The sequence below is a fragment of the Pseudopipra pipra genome, chromosome 5 (assembly GCF_036250125.1).
Source record: "Pseudopipra pipra isolate bDixPip1 chromosome 5, bDixPip1.hap1, whole genome shotgun sequence".
Taxonomy (NCBI): domain Eukaryota; kingdom Metazoa; phylum Chordata; class Aves; order Passeriformes; family Pipridae; genus Pseudopipra; species Pseudopipra pipra.
Window position 1 is genome coordinate 42,524,412 of NC_087553.1, and position 16,758 is coordinate 42,541,169.

The following is a 16,758-nucleotide window of genomic DNA, read 5'->3' on the forward strand; positions in this document are numbered from 1 at the left end:
TATTTGTTTCTTTATTTGGTGTGGGTTTCTTTGGACAGTTCTTGTCTGACAGCTACACACAGTAAAACACTGTGGAAAGTTGACACAGACCGAGTCATTGCCCTAAACATTTAACAATTAAGCTTTCCCCATTTTGAAGTACTTCTAAATGGTGTTCTCTGTGTTGTAACTGGGATTAGCAAGTTTATGCTGTGCTTTCAGATAATTTATTGTTCCGTTTAAAAACCAGTAAATGCTCTGTTGTCAGTATCTCAATTGTTCCAGTTAAAAGGAAACAAAGAAGCTCAAGTTCTGAAGGTGCCATAAGTCAAGTCCTCTAATTTTCATCTCTCGAGTTTTAAGATGTGCATTTATAGATGCAGTTCAAAAGAGCCAGGAGGGATGCTTCCGAGTGGTGTTCTGTATTGGTTAGAAGCACCAACTATAGTACTTTAACTTTGTATACATATGTGTGGTGTTATATGTATTTTAAAGAAAGATTACGAGGAGAGAGCACCTATTCCACTCTGAACTCCATTTAATTTTAGATGGGAAAAAATGGCACAGAACTAGTCTGTATGGTTTATTGGAAGGTATACATTTGCATACATTGCATCATGATTTTCTTCTTTATTGAGTTTTTTTTGACTTAGATGAAATCTAGACAGGTGCTTTTGCTAGATTGGTGCCATTTTAATTAATTGAAAAGTCTTGAGACAGCAGCCTGTGTTGTACAGTTTTCTTTTTGAAAAGCTTCACCTCCTTATATAGCCAATAGAAGCGAGGAGGGTTTAAACAGAATTACAGGCATCTGATGCCTTTTTGATAGAGGTAAAGCAGACTAAGGAGTTAATTTTGTTTTTATGTCTTCTGAAATTATTAAAAAAAAATAAAAAAAAGGACGGTATGTGATACTGTGTATATAGGGAGAAAAGCTACTTTCTGTTATAGCAAGATTGAGATCCTGGATGAAAGGGCTCTGCTCTGAGGATACTTATAGATGAAAAGAGCATGGAAAGAGTGAGGTCAGCAGGGTGAGGGAGGTGATCCTTCCCCTTTACTCGGCCCTAATGAGGCCACATCTGGAGTGCTGTGACCAATTCTGGGCTCCTCAGTACAGGAAAGACAAGGAACTACTGGTGAGAGTCCAGTGGAGGACCACAAAGATGATTAAGGGACTGGAGCATGTCTCTTAGGAGGAAAAACTGTGGGAGGTGGGCCTGTTTAGTCTAAGGAAGACAGAGGAGATCTCATTAATGCGTATAAATATCTCAAGGTCCCAACAGTGGTGTCTTTTCTGTGGTGCTCAGTGACAAGATGAGAAGCAATGGCCATAAACTAAAACTCAAGAAGTTTCACCTCAACATGAAGAAGAACTTCTTTACATTGATAGTGGTAGAGCACTGGAACAGGCTGCCCAGGGAGGTCGTGGAGTCTCCTTCTCTGGAGACATTCAAAACCATCCTGGGTGCATTTCTGTGTAACCTGCTCTAGGTGACCCTGCCTTGGAAGGAAGGTTGGACTAGATGATATCCAGAGGCCCCTTCCAAACCCTAATAATTCTGTGATTCGGTGAAAATCAGTTATTTTAGTTGTTGCAGTATACTAACTTGTTGCAATGACGGTACTGCAATATGAATGCACCTAGGTCTGTTTTCAAGGTCCTGCATATCTAATCCTCACAGGAGTCGGCCCACATTTCGGTGCCGCCGCCCTCGCCGCGCACACGTCCCGCCTGGCTCGGCCTGCCCGCGGGGAGCTCCCGGCGGGCGGGGTGGGAAGGGCGGGAGGAGCAGCGGCGGCGCCGCAGTGGAGCCTCCGCCAGGTGGCAGGAGCCGGCCGTCCTGGGGCCCGGAGCCTCCGGCACGGGGCGGGGGCGGCGGCGGCATCGCGCGGCTTTTTCGGGAGAGGTGGTTATCACCTGCGCAAGCCGTGCGCCCTCTCGGGGGAGCCCGGGTCCGGGCCTTGGCCTGTCCCAGGGCTTTCTCGGTGCAGAAAGCCGCCCTGGCCGCCCTCACCTGCTCGGTACGTCGCCATGTACTCTGCAGCTGTGCTCCGTCCTCCTGCATCCCACATCCTGCATCCTGCACCCAGGGAAGTGGGACCAGGCCTGGGTCAGCCCTTGTGGGCACCCCGCTTCTGCCACGTGCTACAGCACACATCCTGGCACGGAGGGCAGAGCTCAGACTAAATTATCTGTTTCCTTGGCAGAAACTTGCTCTGAAATTATTTTCCATCTGGAAAATGAGGAAAGCTTTATATACAGTCTGATTTTGTCTATAATGAGACCCTTTACACTCGTAAAAACTGCAGAGGCATTTTGGGGTTTCTGCCTGTGTCTGTGCTGCTCTACTTTCCCAGCGTCACTTTTATAAAGTATTTCATTAAAAGCCAATGTCTCTACATCAGAATGAGTTGGTGGCATTGGTGGACTTTATTTTATTTTGCTTTATTTTTCCCCCTCAAATCTTGTTGAGCTGTAGGAAGGCCTTTCCTTCTTTCCCTACCCCTGAAAAAGAATATGTCAAGCAAAGTATGTAATATCACATTAAACATGGCACTGAATGTACTCTGACAAGTCATGGTAGAAAATGTGAGTTTTGAACAACAACTAGATGGAAGAGCCCAGGAACAGAAATTATTTGAGAAAAACTAGATCTGTGTACTGGATTAAGTCAAGGAAATTCTGATAATGAGGCCCTAACAGTTATCCATCTTTTCTCCTATAATAGATGCTTCTGAATTCTGCTTATTGAAAGAAACAAATTTTAGTTTAGGATTCCAGCACTTGCAAAGTATATGTGTGACTGCTGAAATCAGGTGAGGTATTGCATATTGTTTGAAGGTCTCAGAGGATACTCTGAGATGTAGAGGTGAAGGTTTCTTAAAATTCCTAGCAGTGCCTGAAAAATCCACTGTAATAAGTTTAAATTATTTTGGTGGTTAGAAATGTCTGCTTTCTTTGAACTCTTCAGCTGAATTAAAAAGTGTAGAGCAACCACGGGTAGGAAAATCAGCTTCTCTATGGCAAGATTAGATAAAGAGTCATTTATAACAGACCCATATCTCTGACCAAAGGTTTTATGAGATTTGATTTTTAGCTTGGAGTTGTTTTCCTCCTGGTCCTCACCACCACCCCCCGCACCGCCACCTCCCAGATAAGTGCAGATGTTCAGAGGCAGCAGTAGAACCTGTGTCTCTGTGGCAGCCGCATGCAGTTCCCATGCAGAGCAGAGGATGGCCTGCAAGGACAGCGCCTCAGCACTGTGTTCTCGGCAGAAATGGGATGTGCGTACACCAGCCGGCGAGGAGTCACGTTACACCTCTGCCCGCCCACGCCGGACAGTGGCTGAGCACTGCTGAATATCCCCACTGCCGCCCCAGGTCACCTACCTCCCCTGAAATTTGTAGGAAACAAAGCATTGGACAGTGACCTCCTCCCAGCCCTGCAGATTTTTGATCAAATTGCTTCTGTCAAGGTTTGCATTTGTTGTAGTGCTTTTCTTCAGATAAATTTAGCTCTAAAATAAAGCTCTAAATTCCATACCCCAAGGTGAGGACAATTTGAACTCTTTGTTGCTCAGTGCAAATATGATAATGACTGAAGTATAGCTCTGGGTATATGCACACATACGGAGGCAAACAAATATATTCATAATAAAACCCACATAAAAGCAGGCAGGGGATAGCTGGAAAAATCTTCCAGTATTTGCAATAGTGATGTTAAATGATGCTCCCTGTTCAAATCCAATATTACAAGGACAGACCAGCTTGCAATTGTGCTTGATTCTGGACACAGGAGAGGAGGGTCGTTTGTAACATGTTGTGTTATTACCCCAAACTAAACTAAAAGACAGCAGAATTAATTAATTGGTGTGCACTTCAATTTTTGTTTAAAATGTATGGATGATTGGAAAGTAGCTCATTTACTTACGTCCTTTATGTTCTCCAAGCTTTCTTGGAGGCTATATATATTTGTATGTACATATTTATGTGTTTTTCATTCCAGGACTTGGTTGACTGTTGGTGACAAATGTGATTTGTGTTCTCCACTTCTGTTAAGCAGGAGGATGTTTTTATATATAGTACTTCTTGCACTCAGAATCAGTTTAGCATCCACTCATTCCCTGTGTTTCTGAAGGGATAGCCTGGTGGCATGACTGTCCCTTGCTGCTGTTCCTAAAGGTATATACTCCACAATTCTAACATTCCTTTAAGGAAGCAGGTAGTTATTCATGTCATGGCTAGGTCTCATTAATTATTTGCTGTCTATGTAAAGCACTCTCCAATTATACCACCAGGTACCTGTTGTTAAGTTACATTTATCTTTGCCTTCTTCGTGCTTTTGCCGTAGCAAATTCTCTTGCATCCCTGAGAGTTGCTATTTGTTCCTTAGTACCTAATGTTTTAAAAGCTCCTGACCTGATTTTTCCCAAACATCTTTGTATCATAAATAATAGGTCCTCAACTTTCTGTTCTTCTCCCAGACCATGTGGCCACAGCGGCAAGAAAAGAAAGCTAGTGGGACATACCATTTAAGAAAGACTTTTTGTATTTTCCTTTTTTTAGGGGAGTCTTCATTTTCTGAAACATTAATTGCAATGTGTCTTTATAAATCTTGTTCTCTTTTCCCACAGGATTTGCAAATAGAACGAGAGAGGACCGTGTATAATATTTCTGGTGGCTGCACAGCCCTTGTGGTGGTGTATTTATTGGGGAAACTGTATGTGGCAAACGCTGGTGATAGCAGGTAAGTGGGGTGTCTTCCCAACTAGTCATTCACCTCAGGCTCCTGAGGTCTGGTGTTACCATTGCAAACAGTATCACAAGAGGATTCTGTTTCTTGGCTGAACACTTAACAGTTCTCACAGAAATGAATGCAAATGGCAGTGATAGAGTTGGTATCTTGTCAAGTGGTGGTTGCAGCCAGGGAAGTTGACAACACTTCTGGTCCCGTAGCAGTTTCTGAATGACTTGATGGTTGCAGAGAAGTGGAAAGATGCTAAAAAGCCATTGAGAAGAGTTGTTGGGTGTGTAGTAGAATTGTGTGTTTAACTCTGACAAGATGACTGCATCTGGAACAGCTACGGTAGGGCTGCATTTGTTCGGTAGGAAGTTCTGTGGCTCCTGTTGCCAGGCTTAGTCTTCACAGGCCACTTGGCTCTCAGATATTCATATAGATGAAGGTAGTGATCTATAAGCAAATACCTGCTGCTCTTGTAATGGGGGAGGAGGAGAGGGAGATAGACTATCACAGTTTAGGTTTTTTATTTTGTGCTGTTCTGGCTCATGTACTTGTCCATTTCTCAGAACTGAATGTTGTTCATGAGCTCTTGCTTTTTTATATTTTGAAGTTGGATGCCTGAAGACTCACAACAAGAAGCTTTTTCTTTGTCTTCTGATGTCGCTAAAGATAGGACCATACTGGAAATCTCTGACTTGAATTCTTTTCACCTCACTCACTCTCTGCCCATACTACCATCAGAGAGACATAATGAGGCTCTTGCAAGACTTCAGATCTTCACATTTCTTTTGGCAGCACACTGTGTAAATAGGACAGGGAGAGTAGTTCCCCATGTGATACAAACTGCTGTTGTATTCTGTTCACTAACAGCTTAATAATTAAAGTCTGCAAAGGTACTGAACCATGCTGTCTTTAGGTGAAAGCTGTTATGTTTATGCATTTGTGTTTAAGATTTGTGCACACACAGTTCATATTAGTAGTATGTACGCCTATGTACTTACAGAGACAACACTCGAGCAAAGAGTTTTGTAGTTTAAACTTAACATTTTTATTGCCTCTCGCTGCTTTAAACTGTGTAGGAAATCAGATAAATACTTTGGGCATAAAATTCCTATTCTTTTCATTTTGGTGATTGTTTTTAAGATGGTAAATTTGCTGTGTATGTTGAAAGTTGTTTGCTCAGTTCCTCTTGTCAAGTGACATATTGGAATCTCCGTTTTGCATCAAATGTCAAGTGAGTCCTGACATGGCAGCTGCAAACATGTTTGAGGTGATCACCCATCCAGTCATCAGAACCACTAGCTGCACTACATTCTATCTCTTCTGCCATTAAATTAGAAATAATAATGTTTTCTTGTGCTATTGCACTTGAAATACAGTTGAATCTCTTCCTTCAAGCTGGCTAATTTGCTTTACTGTCTCTTAAAAGTGTGCTGTTGTCATGGTTTGAGAGCCTCAAAATCCAGTTCCCTAGTCCAAACCCCCTCCCACATCTCAACCCAGTGTGAGATGGTTTTCCAGACACCACACGAGACTCAAATGGGGGAAAGGGAATATATTACAATGACTGTACAAATAAATACTACAATACATTATATACAATCTTAATTATCTCTACCATGACATAAGTATTTACAATGGATCAAATCTCTTCTCCCCTCCAAATAAAAGTCCAGGAGGGAAGAAGATCCCTTCCTACTCTCAGAGCAGCAATGGCTCTAAGGCAGCAGGTTCTCTGTCTCTTCCATGCAGCAGCTGTAGCTGGATCTCTGCCAGTACACACGAGGGGTTATCCAAGCCCCTCTCGGCCACTCGTCTCCAAGCGAGGGTCTTATCTTCCATAGGCTATGTATGTTCACCAGGACAAGGGTCACTTCACTACGTCATATCATGAAGCTCAGGGGTCTTCGTGACGGTCCCTATCTTCAGGGGATTCAAGTTCCCCTGCAGAGCTCTGTGCTCTGTCTCAAGCAGCGGGGGGGCCAAGGTCACCCCCTCCGCATTCCTTCTGAGTTTTCCAGCTCTTTTCTGCAGTGCTGCTGCAGTTTTAGGACTTCCATTCAGTAGGAGTCCATCCTTTCCACTTAGGAAAGGTCACAAAAGGAGTTTGGCGGTTTTTTGGTTCAGTATCTTACCCCAACTCTGTCTCTGTAGAGCTTAGTTGTGCTCTCTCTGCTGCTGGCTCTCTCTCGGCTCTCTCAGACAACTCTGTGTCTTCCTTGCTCAGCTGCATGTTTGTTTCTGCTGCTTCTCCAGTTCAGTTCTTATCTGTTGGCTTTCAGCCATAGCCTCTGTTCACTGCTGTCTCTGCTGCTGCTCCTGCTGCTCACGGTGGAGGGAAAAAAAACTTCCAACTTCTCAGTCACAGACCTCAGTCCAGTTTAATACTGTTTCTGAGTTTGTATGACCCCAACCAGGGCTGGGGGAGCCGGAGCCCCCCAGAGGGGCTCCTGCCCCTTCTGCTCGTGGCTTTCACAACATGGCTACTTCTTCTACCACACAACTACAACTACCTTCTCTTCCGTTCTACTTGTGATATGTTTATATTTTGCAGAAGCGCTCATTGGGTAAAACCTCAAAACTTCAAGGGTCACCACCCCCTGGGGTTTTACCATTTTATAACTTCAGGGGGAAAACTGTTTCCCTCCACCACAGCTGTGCAAAACTGGCCATGCAGGACTTACTTCTCAGTAGCTAAGATCTTTGTTCATAAATAACTGGGACTGGCTGCTTCCAGTTCCTCCAGAATTCTTCCTATGCTCCCCAAGGGCAGCCTCAGCTCCATTGTAGTCTCTGATACCCAAGGGGAAGAAACTCTTGTTGACAGTGATCTGGAGTTGGTGCCTGTGTATTGGCTGGCATAGCTGTAGTTAAAGACACTAAGTCTTCAAGAAGCTTTGTATGTTCATTAAGTCCATCCAAAACATCTCTTCAGAAAAAGAGCAGGAATCAGAAAGGGAGCCATCAGAAAGGTTGGGTGTTGTTTGAACCAGGATTCAAATTTTTCTACTCATTCCTCACATCTTGTAGATAATAGAGTCCCTCCAGATCCAAAATCGTTTAGTTTTGCACTTTCCAAATGGACCTCATATAAAACCTTTCTCATGCTGAGGAGAATTGTCCCAAAATCTTTCATTTTCAAATAAGTCTATTCCTCAATTTTCCTAGCTCAAAACAAAATAAAAGCTTTAAAGTGCAGAAGATCAGTTAGTCTGGCTCTCACTCCCACGAAATCCTCACTTACCCTCTTTCAGGGAAAAAAGCGGCTATTGCAAAACATTCAAGTTGCTGTCATGACTATAAGGACATTTTAGGACTAGAAAAGCAGCTCTGAGATTGTCTGCCCATTGCCAGGGTGCACAGTGCATTCATGCATTTTGAAGAGCCAGTTATGTAGTCAAGAAGTTTTACTTGTGTTAGTTGGAAAAATATGTTCCTTTTTGCTGTCTCATGCCTTGTGTGGTCAACTTTGTGGTTTGCACAGATACAGGGAAGGGCGGTGAGAAATACAATAAGGAAACTACTTAAAGAAATGTTTTACTGTTCTTGAGAAGAAGGGTGGGTTTGTTTTTTCACTCAAACAGGGGACTTCTGCTTGTTGCTGTTGAAACTAGATGCCAAAACCCTTAGTACTTTAGTTTCTCTGAGTTCACCTTCTTATTTGTGCCTCTCCCCTCTCCTCATTCTCCTTCTTTCCTCTCTACTACACCACTGGAAAAAGCACGTAAATAAATCTAGTTACACTTCTCATGGATAGCGAGAGTAGGTTTTATGCTGCAAGGGTGGGAAATAAACACTTTGGGTTCATGCAAATCTCATTTGTACTGCCTCTCCCCAGAAGAAGGTTAGGTCTTTTAATTTCGCGCAACTTAAAAACAGCAGAAGCTTTTAAAGTTGGGCTTTGAACAGCTGCTTCTGTCAGAAGACCAAGGTATGTGCAACAAACTGTACTATCACAATGAAACTAAGGAAATGTTAAGTGTGAGACTTGAATAATAATGTACTGTGTGGTGCCAGCTATACCTCAGACTTATGTCTGTGGTATTCAGTTTATCCACCAAAGCTTCTCAAATCTAATCATTTCATGCCACGTACCCTGGCAGTGTTGTATAGCAGCTGTCCTTTTGTAGTTGATGTGTAATTACATCATGAAAAGACTTTAATTACCATATTACTAAATTACCAGCCAGCAATCCTTTCAGGTTCAGCCCTAGCTCGCTTCTGTATGGACTATTAGGCTTCTCCAAGCTGAACACTTTTGGTTGGTGTAAAAGGGAGCAAAAATTGTTCTAATTGTAGGTTTTGTTATGAACTATTATTGAGCCTGATGTTATGGCATCACTAATGTCAATGATATAATTAAACTTCTGCTAACGATGCAATCACAGTTCCGTAATAATTATACGTTAACTGCACATGATACCAGAACCTTACTAAAAATGAGGTGATGTATTCAGAGCCTGATAAAAACAACGTGGAAGGAGCCGCTTTCATTCTCTAATGGCTTGTCTGATCATTCTTTGACTCTGCCATGAATATACCTTCTTGTACGGTCAAAATTCATATCTGAATATCAGCCAAAGCTTTTTCTAATGTTTCTTTCTCTCTCTTCAGTGATTAGCATTGTCCATGCAAGGTTTTCTGATTAGAGACGGATAGTAGTATAGTCAGCTATCCAATATATAGTGCTTTTCTGGTGAGCATTGAGGTGCTATGTTTTGCTTTGACATATATATGCTATGGAAACTAGGCCAGGCTCTTGGAATAACTGCTTTTTTTTAATATGGAATAGTAAATCTTCTCTGATCATTGTTTTAAATAGTATTGTTCAATTTTATGTTGCTGAAGTGACTTTGACTTCTAAACTGCTGTAACACGCCTTGTTAATCTCAGTTCTTTTTAGTTTTATGCTCCTTATTAGGATGTTGTTTTATAGCTAGTGATGAAGCAGTAGTAAAATAGAGACCTAATGGTTTACTGATTACTGCCAAATTATTGTATAGCCTCATGCAACACAACATTTGCCCAATATCACTGCAATGACAGTTAATATGATCATATTGCATTACAGTCTTTGGCATGAGTGTTGTTCTGGCATTTGTGTTGTCTGGCTAAGGAGCTGCTCAGAGACTGCAGGCGCTTCCATTTTGTGCTGTGCTTGGAGCCATGTAGTGTAGCTGTACTTTTATCATTATACAAGAAGCAGAACACTGCAAGCTGATTTGACTTTTCCATACGCCCTGAAACACTCACTAAATCTGCAGATGGGTTCTGGGCTTTTTTGATTTATTGGCAGAACATGGCATCAAAGCAAAGAGCCTGATGTTTTGAAGGCTTTACAGACTTACAGGGTCACTGAATTTTTTGCTTAACTTCATCAGCTCTCTTTATCATCTTCTTGCGTCCTTGCTTTTTCTCCCCTGTACTTATGTTTCTAGGGCATATTCACCCTCTGCTTGAACATATATCCTCACATCCAGAATAGATTTTCTCCTCCTTTTTGCAAGTGTAGAATTAATGCTAAGGCATTTGGGCTTATTAAATGATAGGAGCTTGTTGAGTGAATGTTTTTGTGGTGCTTCCAAGTGGATGCAGGTAAAGCAACTTCATTGGTACTTCAAGAGCCCAAATGTGGAAAAGTGTGTTTGTAACATAGTCTTCTCCCAGTGTAATAAAATAGTGAAATGAAAATTGAGTTTGTTTACCATTTCAATCCTTTCTGGATTTACTGCTTGTGTTGAAACTCACTACGTTTGTCCTTCCTCTTCTTTGTCATGGTGCTTGTCAGCTGCTTCCCTCTTGCTTGGTTCTCATTGTAGGAAGTCAAATTTGGGGCATTAATTTGCTTTTATGAAGTAAATGAGAGGGGCATAAAAACAACCACGTATCTGCTGACTGGCACTGTGGCTTAAATAGAATTTCTGAGAAGTAAGAATTGATGATTCTGACCCATATTTGTAGTTCATGGTATCTGACCTCTTCTTCGAGGTACTCCAGCGGGGTCGTTTTTGCCAGAAGTGCTAATACTGTGTAAGGATGGAAACTAAAAAGTGAAAATATTGCTATTGTAGAACTAGTTTCCTTTAGTCTTTGGTTTAGTGTCTTTCTAGGAAGCTTTAATTTTCTGTTTTTTGTAACTACCTGTCTTCTAATCTAAATAGTGTGTATTTTCCCTGTTTTCCTTGAGTGGTCTGCCTAAGCCCTCTCTGTCTTCTTACATCTGTGTCTGTATAAACAACAATAACTGTGCTTAATACTAGAGACTTAAAGGTCTAGAGGAAAGACTAACTCAGTTACTAAGCTTCTTTAGTCTGCAGTTCTTTTTTTTTCTGTCTTCTCCTAAAGATGGGACAAAGAAAGTTGCAAATCTGAATGACACTCAGGGCCTTTTCGCCTTGGGAGCATGCAATCAGTAGTGACTCTTCTTCATCCTCTGAAGTTCTCATTCCTCCAGATTCTCAAAAGGTGCCTCCCAGGAGATGAAAGCAACACCTATGTATTTTGGCCATTCTATGTACACATCCCCTTTTTTGCTTATTATTCATTCTGACAAAGCAAGTCTCTCTAGCGCACATTCTCCTTCACTAACTGCAGTTTGGTAGGTAGAGAATTCTGATCGTGCCTAGCCAAAAATGTTGGAAAAGATCATGGCATCTTAGTCATATTCAGGAGACATAGCCAAGTCCTGTCTCTCTGCCCCCCGTCTCTTTTCCTTAGAAGCATGACTTCTAGGCCTGCAGAAAGCACTTCTCTTCTCCTGCCTGGCCAGAGCACAGGATTCATAGGAATAGCAGCAACCTCAGATACTGCAGGATTTTGTGCTGGATAAAGCTTTTGGAGGCGCTTCAAGAAATACTTAAGGTGAGGTGTGAAGAAAAGGTGTTGGATCAGAAATAAGTCATTGCACTCAAAGTGCAGTGATGAGAAAGAGCATTTTCTGCCCTGGAACTTGGATGACAAGTTCCAGAGTACTGGCATGTCATATCCAGCACTGACTAGGCGGAAGTTATTCATTTGGTAGTAAATGTTTTTAGGCTTTTGAAGACAAAACAAACATCCTACCTCTTTTCCAAACTCTTGTTTTTCCTGGGAGACCGTATGCCCTAGCAATGTCTATGGCAATCAGCAGGTATTGAAGCCATTGTGAACATTTTTGGTGAGGGGTACATTTGGTACATTCAGTTAAATTTCTGGTCCTAACTACACAGACATCATCTTATGTTCCAGATTACAAGGAAGGAGAGGAATTTTGGCTATTCAAGTAATATCAGTAAACTGGAAACCCACAGTTCATTGGTATTGGTTTCTAGGAGTAAAGAATTCTGTTAACTTTAATTCTCATAGGTTTTCAGCCTTTAAAAAAAAGAAAGAAAAAAGTAACCCAACAAAACCCAAACAAACTATCTTTTAAATCTCTGCCTTTGTAGCTGACCACAGAGACATATGCAAGTTCTTCATTCCAGTGTTGCAGGGCCAGGGCCAAGGCATACAAAGCAGGCTGGGCACCTTGGTTCTGTCGTTCTCAACCGTACTATGGGAGAAGGGCCAGAGGGAACACCCTAGGTTTGCTTGGTGAATGTTTCAAAGTCTGCTGCAATCTCTACCATGTTGGAAAGCTTTTCACGTCCCCTGAATTCTGTGAGCTTGACAGGCAGCCCAGGCTGTTCAGCCTCAGCAGCAGCTATTCAATGCAGCTGGAGCCCTGCTCCTGAGGCTTCCAGAGAGGGCAGTCACTTCTCTGTGGGTGAATAAAGCAGGACTTGGGTAAAATTCATCAATGTGGAGTGAGCAGAGACTGACACTTTCAGTCTACTTTTACATGTTGGTCCAGCTTGCTCCAACATCCTGCAACTGCTACTAAGTAGAAAAGCTGAGATCAAAGTAGATATGAGTTTAAGTGCTAAAAGTCATTCCTTCTTCCTCAATGGTAAGACAGTGAAGAGCAGGGAGATAAAAAAATCCTTGCTTCTTCCATTTTACATGGTCAGCCATATCCCAGCCATATTACTGTCAAAAATAAACACTGACTTGCACAGCAATGCCTTCATCCACTAAGCCTAGGTTTAGTTGCCATAGTAACTCGTCCTGGAGATGAATGTGATATCCTGGACAGCAGGGAAAAAGACTTTGATTCCACAGATACCAATCCCAAAGCTCAGAGCTGACCACAGAGACATGACTGCACTTCTTTGTTCATTTTCCTGGCATGGCCTGAGTAATTGGTGGCACGTTGTTCAGCCGTGATACAGAAATGTGGTGGTCTATCGTCATTGCAACCCTGGCCTTAACTGTGTTCAAACAAAGAACACACTGAAATCATCGTGGGCAAAATGAATCCTGTGAGAGTAGTAAATCTCCAGCCTAAGGGTACTGGAACCAACGGTGAGCAGTTTTCATGTGCTAGTAGTGTCACTATAAACTGGCTTGTAATAGCTTCCTAGCTGCCAGCTGAAGCCCTTTCTGAAAGATCGATGTGTTCAGATGTAAACCAACAGATTACAAATTACAGAGCATTTTGGTTTAGTTCATTCACTTTTGGTTTAGTACTACTGGAGCTAGAGTAGACAATACTTAAAGTGTATAGATAAACTTATAAAGTCCCTACTGGTTTAATAGCAAAAGTTACTTTCTGGATTAAAGAAACAAGAACATTGCATACAGATAACCAGTGCCATCCCATTAGTGATGGGGTGGGCATACAAAAAAATTTGTAATTAGTCGTAATATAAATAATTCGTTAATAATTAAGCCAATTGCTAATAATAACTTCATACTTAAATTTCATCAGACAAGAAGGACACTTGAGGACCTAAACTAGAGCAGGGAATTCACGGGAGGGTCCCATGGGAATGGAGCTGCTGCCCACCAAAGAGGCATTGATAACTAGAAGAGCACAGCTCCAGGGGTCAAAAATGAGGAAGTAATGTGTCTTCTCTGAACTCTCTCCAGTGTGGACAAACCTGCAAGCTCAGCTGTTTAATTTAGAACTGTAGAGTTGAGAAGTGATACAGAAACAACTGAAGTAATTTAGTTACATCGGCGGTGACTATCAAGTGCTTCTCAGGGTTACATGCAATATATAAAGCAGAGGGAGGTCACCAGCAGTAAAAAATCCTTTTAACTGCTGCTTACTAGGTAGTTAGTGAATACGTGGGATGCAATATGAGATCAGTTATAAAAATTCAGATTTTTATTATTTTTGGTGGCAGTAAGGAAGATGCTGGCTGGCTTAGGTGCTAGTGTAGATGGAGAAGTAAGCTCTTCCATGGAAATCTATGAAAATTATTTTTCTTAGAGAAATAGCTTCTACTTGCCGATTTGTGGTCCTTTATTAGAAATAATACAATAATAATACAATTAACCAGAATAGTGGCTTTAGAGTGTTTCAACAGCCTCATTGTGCCCATTGTATCCTTCTCTAAAGGAATCACTAAACAAGCATGTAAACATGAATGAGTTGGGTAACTGAAAACTCTGTAAAGCTCTACATGTGTGTGCAGAGGAACAGCTCGTGTGTTTGTAGGTAGCCTGCCTCTGAAAGACAACTTTCGGAGGTTTTCACAGGGACTGGATTTCCTCATTTCTTTGCGTAGTTCTTCTCAAAGGCAGGAGGAGGTTGTCATCTTGCCACAGGAGAGATATAGCATGCTTTGCTCCATGCTGGTGCAAGGACATGAAGAAAGGACCTTAAATGAAATACCTGGAAATGCCCAGTAAGCATCCTGCTGGAGCAGGGGCTGCACTTGGCAGTTGTGCTGCTGAGATATTAACTCTTGGAGCAGCTAGGGTGGGTGGCAGCCCGCAAAAAAACTTAGCAGCAGTTTGGGAGGGATCTTCATTGTTCCGGCAGGAAATGCCAAAGCACGCTCCTGTAGGAAACTGCTTTTGCAATACTTCACCAGGGCAAGTTCTCACACCTTTTATTGGCTTGAGGGAGCTGAAGTTCCCCCAAGTGATGAACGAAAGTGTCTGAGCAGCCTGCTTTAACCACAGCATAACACAAAACTGTATTGTCACAGGAAGAGCCACAAGCAGGGTGACTATGTTCCTTCATAACATTGGCTTTGTTTGCCTGAAAGAAAAATGATCCAGTTTTTCTATTCTGTCAGAATATTTCTGTGAACAGCCTCATGTTTGCACTGAAAAATACAAAGAAATCAGGGTGACAGGACTGTTGAGTGGCAGGAGATGGAAAATGAGGACAAGAGGCGATTTTCATTGGCTCTACTCCTTCCCTGGTTTGTTGCTTGTTTCCTTCTTGATAGCAATGACGAGTAGGACTTGGGGCATTATCTTGGGTATCATCAGCGGGAGGCAGCCAGAGGGTTTTTCCATTGATTTGCTGAGGGCTGCTGCTTTCACCTGAGTTTTATGGAGATAGATATGTCATTGCTGGGACCTATTTTAATGCCAGCTAGATGTTACCTAATGGTTTGTTTCACTATCCTCAGCCTACCTTAATTAATAAAATTAAGGAAATCATTAAAGGCTTTGCAGTGTAGTTCTGTGATTATTGCCAGTGTATTTTCACCTGGTTTCTAAAGAAACAGTGAGAAATGGATCTGCATGGGACTGAGAGTAACTCAGTTCATAATAAGTGAAATCAAGGTGTCAGTGCTGAATGTATTAAAAGTCATTAGTAATCATAATGGCTGTAAGTTCCAGTACTTCATTTGAACAAGAGAGAAACATTTCTCTTTTTAATCATTTTATAGTCATCTTCTTTCACTTCTTAACAATTAAGAAGGGGAAATAAATTTTAAAAAAAACACAACTAGTTTAAATCTTACCAGACATTAACATTGATCTTCCTTGGATTCTTTAAATATATGCATTTAGTTACCATAGTAAACAAGTACCAACATCAACTTATTCCACAGTTCTAGGATTTACTTTTTTTTTTCCTCTGCTATTTCGTGACACACCCAATTAAAATCTATTCCTTGGTTCCCCTTTCAATGTAATAAAACCCTGTCTTATTCCTTCTGTCAGTTTAATCTCTCTTTTTTTTCCATTGACACATTTCTAATACCTTTCCAGGCAGGCCAGACACTTCTGCTTCCTCTGTACCGAATCCACATGCTTAATACCTTTTGACAAAATGGATACATCCTTCCAGTGACTTGGAATTGATACAGACTGTCAAAAAGGGTTTTCTGAATAGTCTCTCTTTAACACCTTTACCAGATTTTTACCCTCTTTTGTAGAAATGTGCAGTTTAATGTTGCATTTCAGATCATTTTTGACTGAAAAAGTGTGTCATGGAATCAGGGTGTCCCCTGAATACTCCTAACAGTTGGAGATGCCTCTTTGTTTTGAACACTAGAATCCCAATAGACCCATGACAGCAGTGGAATTACACTTTTGACCTTGTTCACTAAAGTGTTTCTTTCTCTGTGTGATTGAATGAGAGTAAACAACAAGTGCTTCCTCTAAAATGTATGAGTTTCCCTCTGTTTCTCATAAGAAACTCAGAAAGGATGCTGTGCAGTTTCCATCTGATTGTATTCTCCACAAAAGGAAAAAAACCCCAAACCCTGTTTGATTCAAGGAGAGGTGGCTGTTTTTATCCATATTAAAAGTGCAAAAGCAGTTGATATATCAATATTTTCCTTAAGCCAGTGTTGGCTGATCAGTCCTGAGCATGACGGCAGCATTACAGCACAGTGGCAGATTTTTACCCTTTTGTTGCTTCATTCCCCATGTATTTTAAAAGGGGATATATACTAAGGCACCAAATATAATTTCAAAGTATTGAATCTGAATATAGAAAAAAAGCATATATGTAATGTTCTGTGTGAACTTAGCCGATCATTATGGACTACACAGTCATGTCAATCCAGAAGATAAATGTACTGTTTTCTGTAGGGGTACGTGCAGCCTTTTAAGATCCTGGTGTTTCTTTTCATTTCCGTGTGACTGAGTAGACATAGCCAGCTGCAGGATTTGCCATGACTGCCAGTTCTGCCTTGCGCACTGAGGCACTGGCATGCCTCTTGCTCCACATTTAGTTGTTCGGGGCATGGCTTCTCTGA

General features: G+C 41.7%; 1 protein-coding gene across 2 annotated transcripts in view; it reads left to right on the plus strand.

The window, feature by feature from the left end:
• Positions 1-16,758, plus strand: part of PPM1H (protein phosphatase, Mg2+/Mn2+ dependent 1H) — a 129,960-nt gene that overhangs the window by 67,699 nt on the left and 45,503 nt on the right. For both annotated transcript variants that reach the window (XM_064655810.1, XM_064655809.1), the window contains exon 4: positions 4,617-4,729. In XM_064655810.1, the coding sequence (XP_064511880.1) occupies positions 4,617-4,729 (113 nt within the window). The remainder of the gene's footprint in view (positions 1-4,616; positions 4,730-16,758) is intronic.